This window comes from Rhinatrema bivittatum, chromosome 2, assembly GCF_901001135.1.
Source record: "Rhinatrema bivittatum chromosome 2, aRhiBiv1.1, whole genome shotgun sequence".
In the NCBI taxonomy this organism is placed as follows: Eukaryota; Metazoa; Chordata; class Amphibia; order Gymnophiona; family Rhinatrematidae; genus Rhinatrema; species Rhinatrema bivittatum.
This window is the reverse complement of record NC_042616.1, coordinates 764,221,730-764,237,908: the sequence shown is the minus strand read 5'-3', so window position 1 is coordinate 764,237,908 and position 16,179 is coordinate 764,221,730. Positions and strand designations below refer to the sequence as shown.

The 16,179-nt window shown below is 45.1% G+C and overlaps 1 protein-coding gene across 3 annotated transcripts in view; it reads left to right on the top strand.

Annotated features, from left to right (window-relative positions):
* TATDN1 (TatD DNase domain containing 1) overlaps nt 1-16,086 on the top strand; it is a 63,803-nt gene extending 47,717 nt beyond the window's left edge. For all 3 annotated transcript variants that reach the window (XM_029592003.1, XM_029592004.1, XM_029592006.1), the window contains one exon: nt 15,193-16,086. In XM_029592003.1, the coding sequence (XP_029447863.1) occupies nt 15,193-15,295 (103 nt within the window). In that variant the 3' untranslated portion in view covers nt 15,296-16,086. The remainder of the gene's footprint in view (nt 1-15,192) is intronic.
* The last annotated feature ends 93 nt before the right edge of the window (nt 16,087-16,179 follow it).

The window sequence follows — 16,179 nt, the reverse complement described above, 5'->3', positions numbered from 1 at the left end:
CAGAAGATCCAATGCATGACCCCTTAGTCCAGAGACCAATTGTGGGGACTAAAGGCACCATTCAGTCTGTCCTCTACCACATTCTCTGTTCCAGCCAGTTACATTGCCCTGAGTATCAGCGTCTGAGACAGGGCCTAGAACCACATCTGAGGTGGCTCCTGCCACAGGAGGTAGGAGCCCCTACCTCCCTGCTTGCTGACATACCACATCCCTACTTGGTTGTCTGTTTGATTGTCCAATAAAGTTGTCCTGATTCAATCTCTGAAAGCCCATAGCTGATTGGCTGGAGCTCTAGGAAGTTGATTTGACAACAGTGTGCCTGGCCAGACCTGATGCACTGAGTGCTGAGAACATAAAAACATAAGAAATTGCCATGCTGGGTCAGACCAAGGTCCATCAAGCCCAGCATCCTGTTTCCAACAGAGGCCAAACCAGGCCCCAAGGACCTGGCAATTACCCAAACACTAAAAATATCCCATGCTACTGATGCAATTAATAGCAGTGGCTATTCCCTAAGTAAACTTGATTAATAGCAGTTAATAGACTTCTCCTCCAAGAACTTATCCAAACCTTTTTTGAACCCAGCTACACTAACTGCACTAACCACATCCTCTGGCAACAAATTCCAGAGCTTAATTGTGCGTTGAGTGAAAAAGAATTTTCTCTGATTAGTCTTAAATGTGCCACATGCTAACTTCATGGAATGCCCCCTAGTCCTTCTATTATTCGAAAGTGTAAATTACCGATTCACATCTACCTGTTCATGACCTCTCATCATCTTAAAGACCTCTATCATATCCCCCCTCAGCCGTCTCTTCTCCAAGCTGAACAGCGCTAACCTCTTCAGCCTTTCCTCATAGGGGAGCTGTTCCATCTCCTTTATCATTGTGGTTGCCCTTCTCCATCGTAACTATATCTTTTTTGAGATGCAGCAACCAGAATTGTACACAGTATTCAAGGTGTGGTCTCACCATGGAACGATACAGAGGCATTATGACATTTTCTGTTTTTTTAACCATTCCCTTCCTAATAATTCCTAATATTCTGTTTGCTTTTTTGACTGCTGCAGCACACTGAGCCGATTTTAAACTATTATCCACTATGATGCCTAGATCTTTTTCGTGGATGGTAGCTCCTAATATGGAATCTAACATCATGTAACTACAGCAAGGGCCGTAACTATCGCTTCATTTAGCGGTTTACATTGAACATTTAGCGGTTTACATTGAACATAGTTAATTTGAGAAAACATAATAAAACATAAATAAACATAAATAAACATAAAATAGTTAATTTGAGAAAAAGTATATAATATGGTTAACCAGTTAATAACTAAAAGGCAGGTTAATAAGTACATAAGTAAGTAAATAACATTGAACTTGATAGAATCTGGTAACAGGATAAAATATAGTGTTGCATATGCTTAAGTACAGTTTCGTGTTAATTTCTTCAGAGAGATATAAGCTGGGGAAGATACGGAGGATATGAAATGCCTTTTTTCTTGCTCATTAGTTCTATGGGAAAGCTTGTTCGAACAACCAAGTCTTAAGTTTCTTTTTAAATGTAGAGTGGCACGGTTCAAGGCGAAGGTCCGGAGGGAGCGAGTTCCAGAGAGAAGGGCCCACTGTGGATAGAGCACGTTTCCTCAGGGAGGATTTCGCCTGTTGTGTGGTTAGTCTGTACTGATATGCGCTTCTAGTTGGTTTCACTGATGTGTGTAGCTGAATTTGAAATGTTAAATTGAGTGGAGCGATATTATGTAAGGCCTTATTTATCATCATTAAGGACTTGAATTGGATCCTGTATTTTATCGGGAGCCAGTGTAGATGATGCAGGATTGGGGTGATATGGTCTCTTTTTTTGGCATTTGAGAGAATTCTTGCCGAGGCATTCAGGACCATCTGAAGTGGTTTGTGGTGCAAGCTGGTAGGCCAAGGAGGAGAGAGTTACAGTAGTCCAGTTTCGGGAGTATGATGGCTTGTAGAACCATGCGGAAATCTCTGTACAGAAGGAGTGGTTTTAGTTTCTTTAAGGTTTGTAGTTTAAAGAAACATTCTTTTGTTGTGTTATTGACGAATTTGTTGAAGCTGAATCCACCGTCTAAGATGACTCCCAGGTCCTTTACTTGTTGAGAAAAGGTATCCGGACTTTGGTTGGCGTTCGGAGGAGTGGATGGGACATAGTTTTCCGGTGCTATAATGAGGATTTCAGTTTTGTTTGTGTTTAAGACTAGGTTGAGGCTGGTGAGAAGGTTGTTGATAGCTGCGAGACATTTACTCCAGTGTGACATGGCTTTGTGTAGTGTGTCCTCTATAGGGATGAGGATTTGTATGTCATCCGCATATAGGAAGTGTATAAGCTTGAGGTTGGTGAGTAATTAGCGATAGTTACGGTTCCTCAGCGATAGTTTTGGTTCCTTGTAAACCGGGGTGATATGTATACTATACAGGAACCCCGGTATATAAATTCTTTAAATAAAATAAATAAATAAATGTTTCCCTATATGCAACACCTTGCACTTCTCCACGTTAAATTTCATCTGCCATTTGGATGCCCAATCTTCCAGTCTTGCGAGGGTCTCCTGTAATGTATCACAATCCGCTTGTGATTTAACTACTCTGAATAATTTTGTATCATCTGCTAATGTGATAACGTCACTCGTCATATTCCTTTCCAGATCATTTATATATATATATTGAAAAGCACTGGTCCAAGTACAGATCCCTGAGGTACTCCACTGTTTACCCTTTTCCACTGAGAAAATTGACCTTTTAATCCTACTCTCTGTTTCCTGTCTTTTAACCAGTTTGTAATCAACGAAAGTACATCGCCACCTATCCCATGACTTTTTTAGTTTTCTTAGAAGCCTCTCAGGAGGGACTGTCATACGCCTTCTGAAAATCCAAATACATTACATCTACTGGTTCACCTTTATCCACATGTTTATTAACCCTTTCAAAAAATGAAGATTTGTTAGGCAAGACTTCCCTTAGGTAAATCAATGTTGACTGTGTTCCATTAAACCATGTCTTTTTATATGCTCTACGATTTTGATCTTGAGAATAGTTTCCACTATTTTTCCCTGCACTGAAGTCAGGCTCACTGGTCTATAGTTACCCGGATCACCCCTGGAGCCTTTTTTTTTTTTTTTTTAAATATTGGGGTTACATTGGCCACCCTCCACTCTTCAGGTACAATGGATGATTTTAATGATAGGTTACAAATTGTAACTAATAAATCAGAAATTTCATTTTTTAGTTCCTTCAGTACCCTAGGATGCATACCATCTGGTCCAGGTGATTTGCTACTCTTTCGTTTGTCAATCTGGCCTACTACAACTTCCAGGTTCACAGTGACTTTGTTCAGTTCATCTGATTCATCACCCCTGAAAACCATCTCCGGAATGGTATCTCCCCAACATCCTCATTGTAAACACAGAAGCAAAGAATTCATTTAGTCTTTCTGGAATGGCCTTATCTTCCCTAAGAGCCCCTTTAACCACTCGGTCATCTAATGGTCCAACGATTCCATCACAGGTTTCATGCTTCGGATATATTTTTAAAAGTTTTTATTATGAGTTTTTGCCTCTATGGCCAACTTCATTTCAAATTCTCTCTTCGCCTGTCTTATCAATGTTTTACACTAAACTATACAATGCTATTGTATTATCCTATTTTCTTCAGGTGGATCCTTCTTCCAATTTTTGAAGGATTTTTTTTGGCTAAAATAGCCTCTTTCACCTCACCTTTTAACCATGACTGTAATCGTTTTGCCTTCCTTCCACCTTTCTTAATGTGTGGAATACATATGGACTGCACCTCTAGGATTGTATTTTTAAACAATGTCCATACCTGTTGAACACTTTTAACCTTTGCAGCTGCACCTTTCAGTTTTTTCTATTTTCCTCATTTTATCAGTTTCCCTTTTTGACAGTTTAGTGTTAGAGCTGCAGATTTATTGTCCCCCTTCCAGTTATTAGTTTAAATTTGATCATGTTATGATCACTGTTGCCAAGTGGCCCCACCACCGTTACCTCTCTCACCAAATCCTGCATTCCACTGAGAATCTAAAATAGCTCCCTCTCTTGTTGGTTCCTGGTCCAATTGTTCCATGAAGCAGTCATTTATTACATCCAGGAACTTTGTCTCTAGTAAGTCCTGATGTTACTTTTACCCAGTCAATATTGGGGTAATTGAAATCTAATGTAAAGAGTATCTCTTAATCTATAAACCCACAATTAATATAACATCAAAATAGAGAACGTGGTTTTATATATTTTAAATTCACAATGCTGTATGTTATTTCCAATAGATTTAGAAAAATCACAATTATATGAGATTAGGGACCACTGTGCTTGCAAGTTAAAACTTGTGTTTTATGCACTTTGTTGGGTCTCTTTTAATCATCTGTCCAAAAGTCCAGTGTTTAAATATTCAATTTTAAATTTTTTTCAAAACGTATATGCTTAAAAAAGTACAGGAGATATAACTTCCCTTAAATGACTGTCGGGGTCAGTAGTAATTGAAATCTCCCATTATTATTGCACTGCCAAATTGGTTAGCTTCCCTGATTTCTCTTAGCATTTCATCATCTGCTGACCACTTTGTCCATGTGGATGGTAGTATACTATCACTATACTCTTACCCAACAAATATGGGATTTCTACCCATATAGATTCTACAAGAAAATTAGGTTCATACCTTTGATCATTTTCGTTCCTGTAGTACCACAGATCAGTCCAGACTCCTGGGTTTGGCCCCCCCCTCTAGCAGATGGAGACAGAAGTTTACAAACAAAAACTCCGCCTATATCTAGGCTGGTGCCACCTACAGTCCGGCAGTATTACTTAATGTCAGAGCAGGAAAATCACAAATCAAACTGGCTAACGAACTTTCTAACCAGGACCAACAACACCAGTCCAACAGAATCCTCCTTACCGGTTCTCAACGCCCAACTGGGAAAACGAACCCGAGATACCGATAACAGACAGAAAAGGAGCAAAATATCAAACAGACAGCAGCACGTACGCTATGGCCTCTCCCGATAGTAGCACTTATCCGGGTGGGACTCTGGACTGATCCGTGGTACTACAGGAATGAAAATTATCAAAGGTAAGAACCTAATTTTCTTTTCCCTGTATGTACCCGGATCAGTCCAGACTCCTGGGATGTACCCAAGCGCACTTCACCTGGGATGGGATCCGGAGAGGCCCGCTCTAAGCACACCTTCTCCAAACCCTCCCACACCGGGAGCCTTGACATCCAAACGGTAGTGCTGGGAAAAAGTATGCAAAGATTTCCACGTGGCCGCCCTGCAAATCTCTTCTGCCGAGATATGTTGACATTCCGCCCAAGAAATGGCCTGAGAGCCAGTAGAATGGGTACGCAGCCCCAAGGGCAAGGACCGACCCTGCAACATATACGCCGAATTGATGGCCTCTTTCACCCATCGCGCAATGGTAGTCTTGGACGCCGCATTGCCCCTTCGAGGACCACTCCAGAGCACAAACAGATGATCGGAAACCCGAAACGCATTAGTTATCTCCAGATAACGTAACAGGACGCGCCACACTTCCAATTTACGGAGGTCCTTAGCCAAAGGATCCGCATCATCGAGTTGCAAGAACGACGGTAACTCAACCGACTGGTTGACATGGAAAAACCACCTTGGGTAAGAAGGATGGAACCGTACGCAAGGATACCCCTGACTCCGATATCCTCAAAAAGGGCTCCCTGCACGACAAAGCTTGAAGCTCGCAAATCCGACACGCCGAAACAATGGCCACTAAGAACACTACCTTCAGTGTCAAATCCTTCAAGGTGGTTTTGCGAATAGGATCGAACGGAGTGCCACACAAGGCCCGAAGAACAAGATTCAAATTCCAGGACGGACAAGGCTGACGAATCGCAGGCCGTAGATGTTTCGCCCCTCGCAGGAAACGCGCTACATCAGGATGAGCCGCCACTGGTTTCCCCTGAATCAAACCACGTAAGGAACCCAGTGCCGCCACCTGAACCCGCAAGGAACTACATGAAAGACCCTTAAACAAACCGTCCTGCAGGAACAGAAGGATATCCAGGACGGTCGCTCACGTAGGAACCACGTCCTGGTCCAGACACCACGATTCAAACAACTTCCAGACCCTAACATAAGATAAGGAAGTAGACGTCTTCCGGGAGCGTAATAGAGTAGTGACCACCGGTTCCGCGTAGCCTTTGCCTCTCAAAAGCCAGGCCGCTAGACAAAAGCAATCGACCTGGTCGAAACACACGGGTCCTTGGTGCAGAAGGTCCGGAACATACGGGAAACGGAGAGGCTCCTCTACCGCCAGGTTCAGGAGGTCTGCGAACCACGGGCGCCGTGGCCACTCGGGCACCACCAGAACAACGTCCGCCGCGTGTGCCTCGATCCGTCGCAATACCTTTCCTATGAGTGGCCATAGAGGAAACACATAGAGTAGTACGTCCATCGGCCATGGAAGAGCCAGAGCATCTACTCCCTCTGCTACCGTCTCCCGCCTTCGAGCAAAAAACCGAGGCGCTTTAGCATTGCGGAAGGTTGCCATCAAATCGATCGCAGGTGTGCCACACCGAGCACAAATGAGCCGGAAGGCATCCTCCGCTAGCTCCCACTCTCCTGGATCCAGCCAATTTCGGCTCAAGAAATCCGCCTGAACATTGTCTACCCCGGCTATGTGGGAGGCTGCGAGACAACTGAGATGACGCTCCGCCCAGGCGAACATGAGACTAGCTTCGGACGCTACAGCCTGTCTCTTGGTTCCATGTCTGTTGATGTACGTCACCGTGGTCGCGTTGTCGGACAACACTCTGACTGCCCTGCCACAAATGAGTGGTAGGAACTCCAGAAGAGCCAGCCGAACCGCTCTGGTTTCCAGACGATTTATGGACCACGACGCTTCCTGAGGCGACCACTGCCCCTGTATTGATCGCCGTAAGCACACCGCTCCCCAGCCGAGCAGACTGGCATCCGTGGTAATGACCGTCCAAGACAGGATCTCTAAAGGAACCCCGCGTCTCAAGTTGGCCGGACACAACCACCAATCCAAGCTGTCCCTGGCTGCCAGAGTCAGGGGCAGATGAAATTCTTCCGAGACCGGGTTCCATCGGGAGAGCAACGCTGACTGTAAGGGCCGCATATGAGCGAACGCCCAAGGTACCAATTCCAGTGTTGACGTCATGGACCCCAACACCTGCAAATAGTCCCAGACAATGGGCACCTGCTTGGATAACAATCTGCGAACGCGCGCTTGCAATGTGAACATTCGGTCTTGTGTAAGAGAAAACCATTCCCTGATGCGTGTGGAACAATGCTCCCAAAAACTCCAGGGACTGCGACGGCGTCAACTGACTTTTGGGGTCATTGACTATCCAACCGAGCTTGTCCAACAATTGGAGAACCTGCTGGATCGCTGCTCGGCAGAGCGTCTCCGATTTGGCACAGATTAGCCAATCGTCCAAATACGGGTGCACCAACAGACCTTCCCTCCGGAGGTGCGCTGCCACTACCACCATAATCTTGGTGAACATTCGAGGCGCTGTGGCCAGACCGAACAGGAGCACCTGGAATTGAAAATGCTGCCCCAGCACTGCAAACCGAAGGAACTGTTGATGCTCTGCCCGAATGCCGATGTGGAGATACGCCTCCGTGAGGTCCAGGGAGGCCAGAAACTCCCCTAGACGCACGGACGCGATCACCGACCGCAAAGTTTCCATTCGAAACCGAGGAACCCACAGACATTTGTTGACCTCCTTCAGGTCCAGGATAGGCCAAAACGTTCCTTCCTCCTTTGGTACTACGAAGTAAATGGAATACCAGCCCCTGCGAAGTTCATTGACCGGAACGGGAATGATCGCGCCGAGCTCCCTGAGACGATCTATTGTGTGGCCCGTATCGCCCGTCGCTTCGCTGATAATCCCGCAAGGGGATACAAGAAAAAACGGAAACGGCCGGTGTAAAAAATCTAACTCGTAACTGTCTCTTATCACATCTAGGACCCACTGGTCCGACGTGATCCTGGTCCATTCCTCGTAAAAACGGCCAAGATGCCCCCCAATTCTGGGAACGGAGGAATGGACCGGCCGCCCATCATTGTGCAGGTTTGACCCCTGCACAGGCTGACCGGCGCCCGAACGACCGAAACGGTGCCTGCGAAAGGACTGCGAATAAAATTGTTGATGCTGTGCACTGTGACGAAAAGAAGAAACGGATCCCCGGGAGCCTCGAGGTCGGCGACTACCGCGAAAACGCGACCTGGAAGGCCCAGCCCCCCGAGACCGTGGCCTGTTCTCCGGTAAATGGTGAACCTTATTCTCCCCCAGGGATTCAATCAAATCTTCCAATTCTTTACCAAACAACAGTCTCCTCTTGAAGGGCAAGGAATCTAGCCGTGCTTTAGAAGTCACGTCCGCCGACCAATGTCGTAACCACAACAGCCTCCGCGCGGCCACCGCCGAAACCATCGTCCTGGCCGAAGTGCGAAGAAGATCATAGAAGGCATCTGCACTATAAGCGATCACCGCCTCCAAGCGACTCGCTTGCCGTGCTTCTTCCGGCGACAGAGACTCATTGGCCAAGAGCTGCTGTGCCCAGCGGAGACCTGCCCGAAGGGAAAAATTACTACAAATCGCCGCACGAATTCCCAATGCGGAGACTTCGAAGATCTTTTTCAGCTGCACCTCCAGCTTCCTATCTTGCAAATCCTGGTACCTCCGGTGACCAGGATGGTGGTTTTCTTTGTGACCGCCGCTACTGCCGAGTCTATCTTCGGCATGCGCAGCATGTCCAGGGCGTCCTCCGGTAAGGGATAGAGTTTATCCATCGCCTTCGCCACCTTCAGCCCCAAATCCGGAGTGTCCCATTCCTTAAACAGTAAATCCGAGGCAGAAAAATGCAAAGGGAAGGCTGAAGGAGGCCCCAGGAGACCCAAAACGACCGGGTCCGTTACTCCGAGCCGGGACTCCTGCGGCACCTGGATCCCTAATTCCCCCAGAGTTTCCGGGATAAGAGGTCCCAGCTCCTCCTTTCGAAACAAACGGATCACCTTCGGGTCATCCCCCTCGGTAGCATGGGCCCCTCGGGAACCCGAGGCCCCTTGGTCTCCGTCCCCATCAACCCCCCTCAGGGGCTGGGATGGAATCTCTGTATCCCCGGACGGGTCCTCCGGCTCATCCGTGTCCGTGGTCGATTCCAGCTCCCCCCTGGGAACTGAGGACCGGAGTGGTCGAGCCCTACTCTGGCCCTCCGACCCCGGACCTGGCTTGGACCTTTTCTCCACCAGAGGCCCCGAATCCGGAGTGGAGGGCTCCCATGCCCTCTTCTTGGCCCGTCTACGGGCCTTGAAGGCCTTATGCATAAGCAGAACAAACGCAGACCCAAAGGACGAGTCCGAGGCCTTTTCTTCCTCCCCCTCAGAAGGATGTGGAGAGTCCCCATGGCAGAAGCGCGACTGTCCCCCTTAGGATCCCCCCCCCTGCTGCGGGGATAACCTCGGCGGAGGGTCGTCCTTTCCCTCACACACTGGCAACGAGCCTGCCGCAGCTTCCCTTGGACCTAAAATGGCCACCCGGACCCGGCGTCCCCGAAGCCGGCCTGGCACTAATCGCCGGCCTGCCGACCTCGGGACCGGCGCGTACCTGCCTGCTGCCCTGGGACCCTGCCGGCGTCGCGGACCCCCCCCTCCCCGCCAGAAACGCATGACGAACACAGGCTGTCCCTTGACAGCCGCGTGGCCGCGGACCCGCAGGCCTGACATGCAGCTCTCCGCGGCATCGCAGCCCTGACGAGGAGAAAAGGGTAGGCACAGTACAAAGAAGAAAAGATCTCCCTGGCGACGGCGGTCCTCTACCTCCCCCCCTCCCTCCCCCCTCACAGGAACAGGACAGGAGAGACGAGGCACAGACAAAAGAAGAAAAACAGGCAGTACTTTTTTTTTTTTTTTTTTTTTTAACACACAGACACAGTGGTAGATCAGGTCCGGGTCCAGCTGGGGGGAGGGAACCGGGCACCCCCAATGTCACCCCCAGCCCTGATTGACGCTGGCAGTGGAGCTCCCCACATAACAGCAGCCTCAACCAGACGGGATGGTCCCCTCAGGACCTCACTACCCTCTGGGAGGCAGGCTCGGTGACCAGCAGGCAAGCCTCTGCGGTCTGAACCCCAATCCATCAGCTTCCTACTCTCAAACTGCTTTCTCTTCCTTTTTTTTTTTTTTTTTTACACACTACCATCTAAATCTAGGCCTTAGCACAGACTGTAGGTTTGGCACCCTCTTCCCCTGCTAGGAGACAGAAGAATACTGCCGGACTGTAGGTGGCACCAGCCTAGATATAGGCGGAGTTTTTGTTTGTAAACTTCTGTCTCCAGCTGCTAGAGGGGGGGGGGGGGGGCCAAACCCAGGAGTCTGGACTGATCCAGGTACATACAGGGAATGAGTCTTTAGTCTCTTGTATGATCTTTATCCTGTTGGACTCTACACCCTCCCACACATAAAGTGCCACACCCCATCATGTTGGTCCTCCCTATCATTGCGATGTAATTTGGACCCGGATGTAGCACTGTCCCATTGGTTATCCTCCTCCCACTGTTTCTGTGATGCCAATTATGTCAATCTCATCATTTGCTGCAATACACTCTAACTCTCCCATCTTACTTCTTAGACTTCTGGCATTGGCATACAGACATTTCAAAGTGTGGTTTTTGTTTGTATTAACAACCTGCTTTTCAGTTGTTAGGGATAATTCAGAAATCATTGGCTTCGGTGATTTTTTTACTTATAAGCACATGGACTACATTTGCCCATGTCTATGAGCTCTCCAACCAGGGTAGGACAATTTGGATAGGACTTTGAAAGGAAATCTCCTGTTTCAGATTTGAAATTACCTGCCAACATGTCATAGAGGGGCTGAGTGATACAGATATGCTCCTGGAGGCTCTGCCTGGCTTGACAACACTGCAATCTCAGGGTCTTATTGGGCTGTTCTCATGTACAAGCATGCCAAGTGAGTGACATGAACTATTGCAGCCCTGTGACCTAACAACCTAAACATTGTGCCAAGGTGACAGCTGCTGGCTCTGTTGAAGCTCTGCCACCATGGCTATCAGGTTGATGGCCCTTTGTTGAGCCAGGAAGGCCTTGGCCTGACCCCTGTCTAGCCAGGTTTCTATAAATTCTAGTTGTGGAGATGGGTTGATGATGAACCCTAGTGGCTCTAACACATGGATGGTCAGGCATGTTGCTGACAGCCCCTGCCTGAAAGGGAAGATATGCACTCCCATCCTGCACGGGTGTGCCATCATCATGGCCAGCAGGCATTTTGTAAAGACACATGGGCCTGCCATAAGCCCAAACAGCAGCAAATGATCCTGGAAGTGCTGTTTTCCCACCCTGAATCTGAGATACTTGCAGTGACTGGTGAAGAGCTCACTGTGGGTGTACACATCCTTCAGACTGAGAGAGCAGAGCCAGTCCCCTTTTTTTTTTTTTTGCAGTCCAAGGATCAAGGTGCCCAGAGAAACAATCTTGAATTTTTCTTTTTGGAGAAATTTGTTCAAGGCCCACACATCTAGGATGGAACAGAATCTTCCTGTTTTCTTTGGAATCAGGAAATACCTGGAATAAAATCCCTACCTGCACAAAAACTGCAAAAAAAAAAAAAAAGTTTTCCCAAAGTAGGCCAAAACCATGCTGCACCTCCGTGGAAAAGAAGAGACTAAAAAGAGCCCCTGCGTGGACACATGATATAGGGCATGGTCAATGTGGCCAAGTCAAAGTTCTAGAAACTAACATAAGTTTTCTTTGTCTGAGCACCATCGGATATTACCTATGGGTGAAGACGATGATGTTGCTTGTCCTCTGAGAAATAAGGAAGTGCAATAAGTTTTAAAAAGGGCCTTTTTTTTTTTTTTTTATAGTCCTCATTATGGTAAACAGTGTAACCCATAGCTAGAGTTGTTAAATCACTCCAGATTTTCAGAACATGTAGTTCTGGTTTTATTCTCATTAGATGTAAGCACCTGTAGTTATGGTTTCTTTATTGCATTCTCTTAAGAAAAGGAAGACTGCAAATAAAGCCATGAACTGTGATAAAACCAGGACCCGCTCAACCTGTCCGAAAAATCTGGAGTCATTTGGCAGCCCTAGATTTATTAATTTATATCTTAACCCCTGCCCATTTGTATTTTAACTATTGCTGAGAGCAGTGTAAAAAGCTGAGCAGTAACTGTGCATTGAAATTAGTACACAGTTTCCTAATGCATAAGCAGTTTTTAAATTTTTTTTTTTAACTGCCCCACCATAACCTAAAAATATAATACAGTGGGAGTTTAAAAAATGCATAAAGCAAATGATTTATGCACACACGTTCAGTGCAAAAATCATTTTATTCATGGCATACATGGTTTTTGTGCATAAAATACTGACAACAAATACTCCAAACTTTAATATTGTAATGTATATTGTTAGAGGACCATCATAGACTGGACATAGGCATTTAAATAAATGGTGCAAGGAGCAAAGCAGATATAAAATCATTGGGCCAGTACTTTAAAAGGCTTTCTTGAAATGCTTTGATGTGATATAAAAATTCACTTTTGTCAAACAATTCTCAGGTACTTTCTTCAAATTCTAAAATGCTTTGTTCAAATTAGCTAAATATAAATTGCTTATCTCATCCAATATTATTTCCAGAACATTACTTATCTCACACCATCTGTTCCCCACTTGAATTCATGGTTCAAAATACTGCTTCAGGTGAATTTCAGGTGCCCTTGATCTCAAAACCTCATTCCAATTCATCAAACAGCTTCATAGCACTGGGTCTAAAGGGGACCCTATTATTGACTTATCAGTAGTCTGCAATACTACACTTAAATGAGGCAAACTCGTTTGGTTTCCTGTGAAATATTTGAGAATCATTCCAGTAAACATATGTACCTAGATTAGTCATTATACCAGTGAATCATAACCAAAAATAGTTTGCATAATGCAGTGGACCCTTTAGACCTAGTACTGTGAAGTTTTTTGATGACTTGGCATGACTTTTAGAGATGGAAGGCACCAGAAATTTCCCTGAATCAGTATTTCAAAACTTGGCTTCACGTCTGGAACAGACTATGTGAGATAAATAATGTTCTGGGAATAATATTGTGCAAGATAAGCAACTTGTATTGAGATAGTTCGATCAAAGCATTGTAGAGTTTAAAGAAAGTACCTGAAAATTATTTGGATACTTATAACAAAAATTCACTATGTATCATAATGAAGTACTTCAAAAAAGACTAATTAGTGGACTAATGCTTACATTATATCTGATCCTTGCACAATTTAAGTGCCTAGTTCTGGCATAGGATAGTCCTGTAACAATATGTATTATCATAGTCAAGTTTTGGTTTATTTGTTGCTAATTATTCTTTGTTTCTAAACTTTAAAATGTTGGGTTATTTGACTACACATCCTGACACTAGAGCTCCAGCTGCTGCCCATAACCTAACAATAGCCCTAGACAAATTGTACTGCATCTTGGCCTAGGAGTTGAGTTTCCAATGCAGAGAAAACACAAGGTAAGCCAGTGTATCTTTCCCATCATGGCGGTAAGAAAAGATAATAGCACCCTTGCATTGAAATTCCATGTTACTCATGTGCTGCATGCACTGAATTACATCGGCCTCCCCTCCTTGTAAGGGTGCCTGTTTTCCTTGCAGTGGACACATTATTAAATGCAAGTGCTTTCTTTCATGATGGCAAATGGTTGTAGTAAGAGCACAGCAAATGTCTGAGAGAAGCTTAAACACATCTAACCTAAAAATGAAATGCAAGCAAATGAAGTGTGACTATTTTGTACTTGCTGAAAAATAACCTAAAATAAATGCCATTCAGTCTTTTGGGTAATGATTTGCTTGTAATTAGCATAATCACTTTCTCTCTACTAATGGAATCTGATGGGTCTCTCTAAGCATAGATTTCTCTTTTTTTTTTTTTTTTTATTTAGCTCTAGAATTTTATTAAATTACTGGGGGTAGAGTCCTCATTGTAATAATTAGGTAGAAATGTATTAGAAAGGAAGGGGGGTAGCTGAACAGCTTAAGACAGTGCTTCTCTACCTTATGCAGTATGATCCCATTTTAACACAGAGTTGCGCAACACTACATGACAACCAAAATAAGAAGGTAACTGTGCAAGCAGGGAAGACGGCTGACGCATGTGTAGGTCTCTCTATGCTCTCCTTGAACCTGCATTGACCATGGCTGCCAGCTGCAGCTGAGTAGGGAAGGAATAGCCCTTAAGGAGCTGAAGATTCAAAGGTCTATGACAAGGCTAGGCAACCAGTCCTGTATCTCATGCATACTTATTGTATATATCTGATTAGAACAGAGCCAGTCTATGCAAATATACCATTTTTATTGTGGCTATCCTGAAAACTAGACCTGCTTGTGGGACTCTGGCACCAGAGTTGCCTACCCTGGTCAATGGGGGATCCCTTCTTCCACTACCACCAAGGTGAAGTTAAATGCAGCAGTGGTAGGTAAGGCTGCAACAAGATCATAGCACAACCATTTGCATGTAACTGCAAGAGGTAGTGCTGCCTTCCATTCATTAAAGGCAGAGTGAGTGACAACAAGGCAGCTGTTAGTATAATTCATGAGACTGCTGCTGCCATAGAGACAGTTTTAGCCTGTTACTGTCTCTAGAGTATAATACACATGCACAGAAAGCTAAAAATTTCCTTTTACAGGAGTTGTACTTGTTATTGCATAAAGACTTGGCTAAACTGACAGGTTTGTTCATTTCATATTGGAGCAGCAGTCATACAGCTCTAATTTCTTCTGCATCCTATTAAAATAATTTGTAATCACTTCTGAGCCCAAAAATTACTACTTGCAAAGGAAATTGGTCCAACTCTATGCTGGAGGGGGAGTGCTACTGCACACGCAGAAATAAAAATGGATTACACTCCATGTAGAACATTTTTACTCCACTTTCTATGGCTGTGGGAAGTTTGAGCACACTATCCTATTCATTTTATTTGAAATGTCACAGTGCTGAAGAAGCAAATTCTTGTTCCTTCAAAAACAATTTTGTGGATCCTTCTTACCATCATGCTCTGTACTGAATTCACACACTGTGTTATACTCCTACGCACTGTTCATTGAAAGTTTTGTTTGGTTTTTTTTTAGTCAAGTACTGGAGATAATGGCAGAAGTAAGACAAGAGGACCCACTTGAATTGGCCAACACCCTATATAACAACACCATTAAAGTCTTCTTTCTGGCGATATGAAACTGTTCCCTTCTCTGCACTGGCTGGACATTGCTTTCCGCATACAAACCAAGGCTCAGACTTGGTTGCCTGGCTGAAGTTGTTACTCAGGCAGCCATTGTTTAGTGGGGGTGGTTCTTGGAGACAGTGGGAAATCTCCATCGCAGAGCTGTACCTTTGTTAGCCAAATTATTCCCCTGTGCACCTATACTTCTCAGATGTTCCATGTGGGCATCTGCTGAACAACAAGTGACATGTTTTCCATTTCAATCACAGTATTTTCCTTAACCATGGCCCATTGCCAGTCTGATCCAATTACCCACTGTATTGCTCTTGTAATATATATTGAAAAGGCTGTAATAAAGTAACATTAATGACATTTTACTTGGTATGGTAGAACCATAAAATAAAATGATTAACAATATAGCTCAAGCTTCAGCACAGCATTGTGTTACAGCATTCTAGCTCTTTTACATTACACTGAACTCAGGATTCCACCTACCTTTATAATGGCAGATTTAGGTCCTTAATTACTCTTAAACCATGCAGGTTTTCAGGATACCCCACATAAATATTTATGAGACATTCCCATGCATTTGGTCAAAGAATAAAGGTTAATCTGCAAAGCTTGGTGATCCTGAAACCCAGAGCTGTTAGAGGAAGCTGGGAACCACTGCCTTAAAGAGTTCTCAATGACAAAGCTGATCTGCTCATGCACATTAAACTGCCCTCTGCCTAACATACCCAACTGCACAGGTGAGGGTCCAGTGTGCTGCCTTTATTTTATAATTTAAATAAATACAGTAAAGTTTCTACAATCCTGGTTTATTTTGACAGCAGAGTGAATAGTGAGAGGCAAATTTCTCATTCATACAGGTCACAGCTCCAGACAGGGAAGGTGTTGT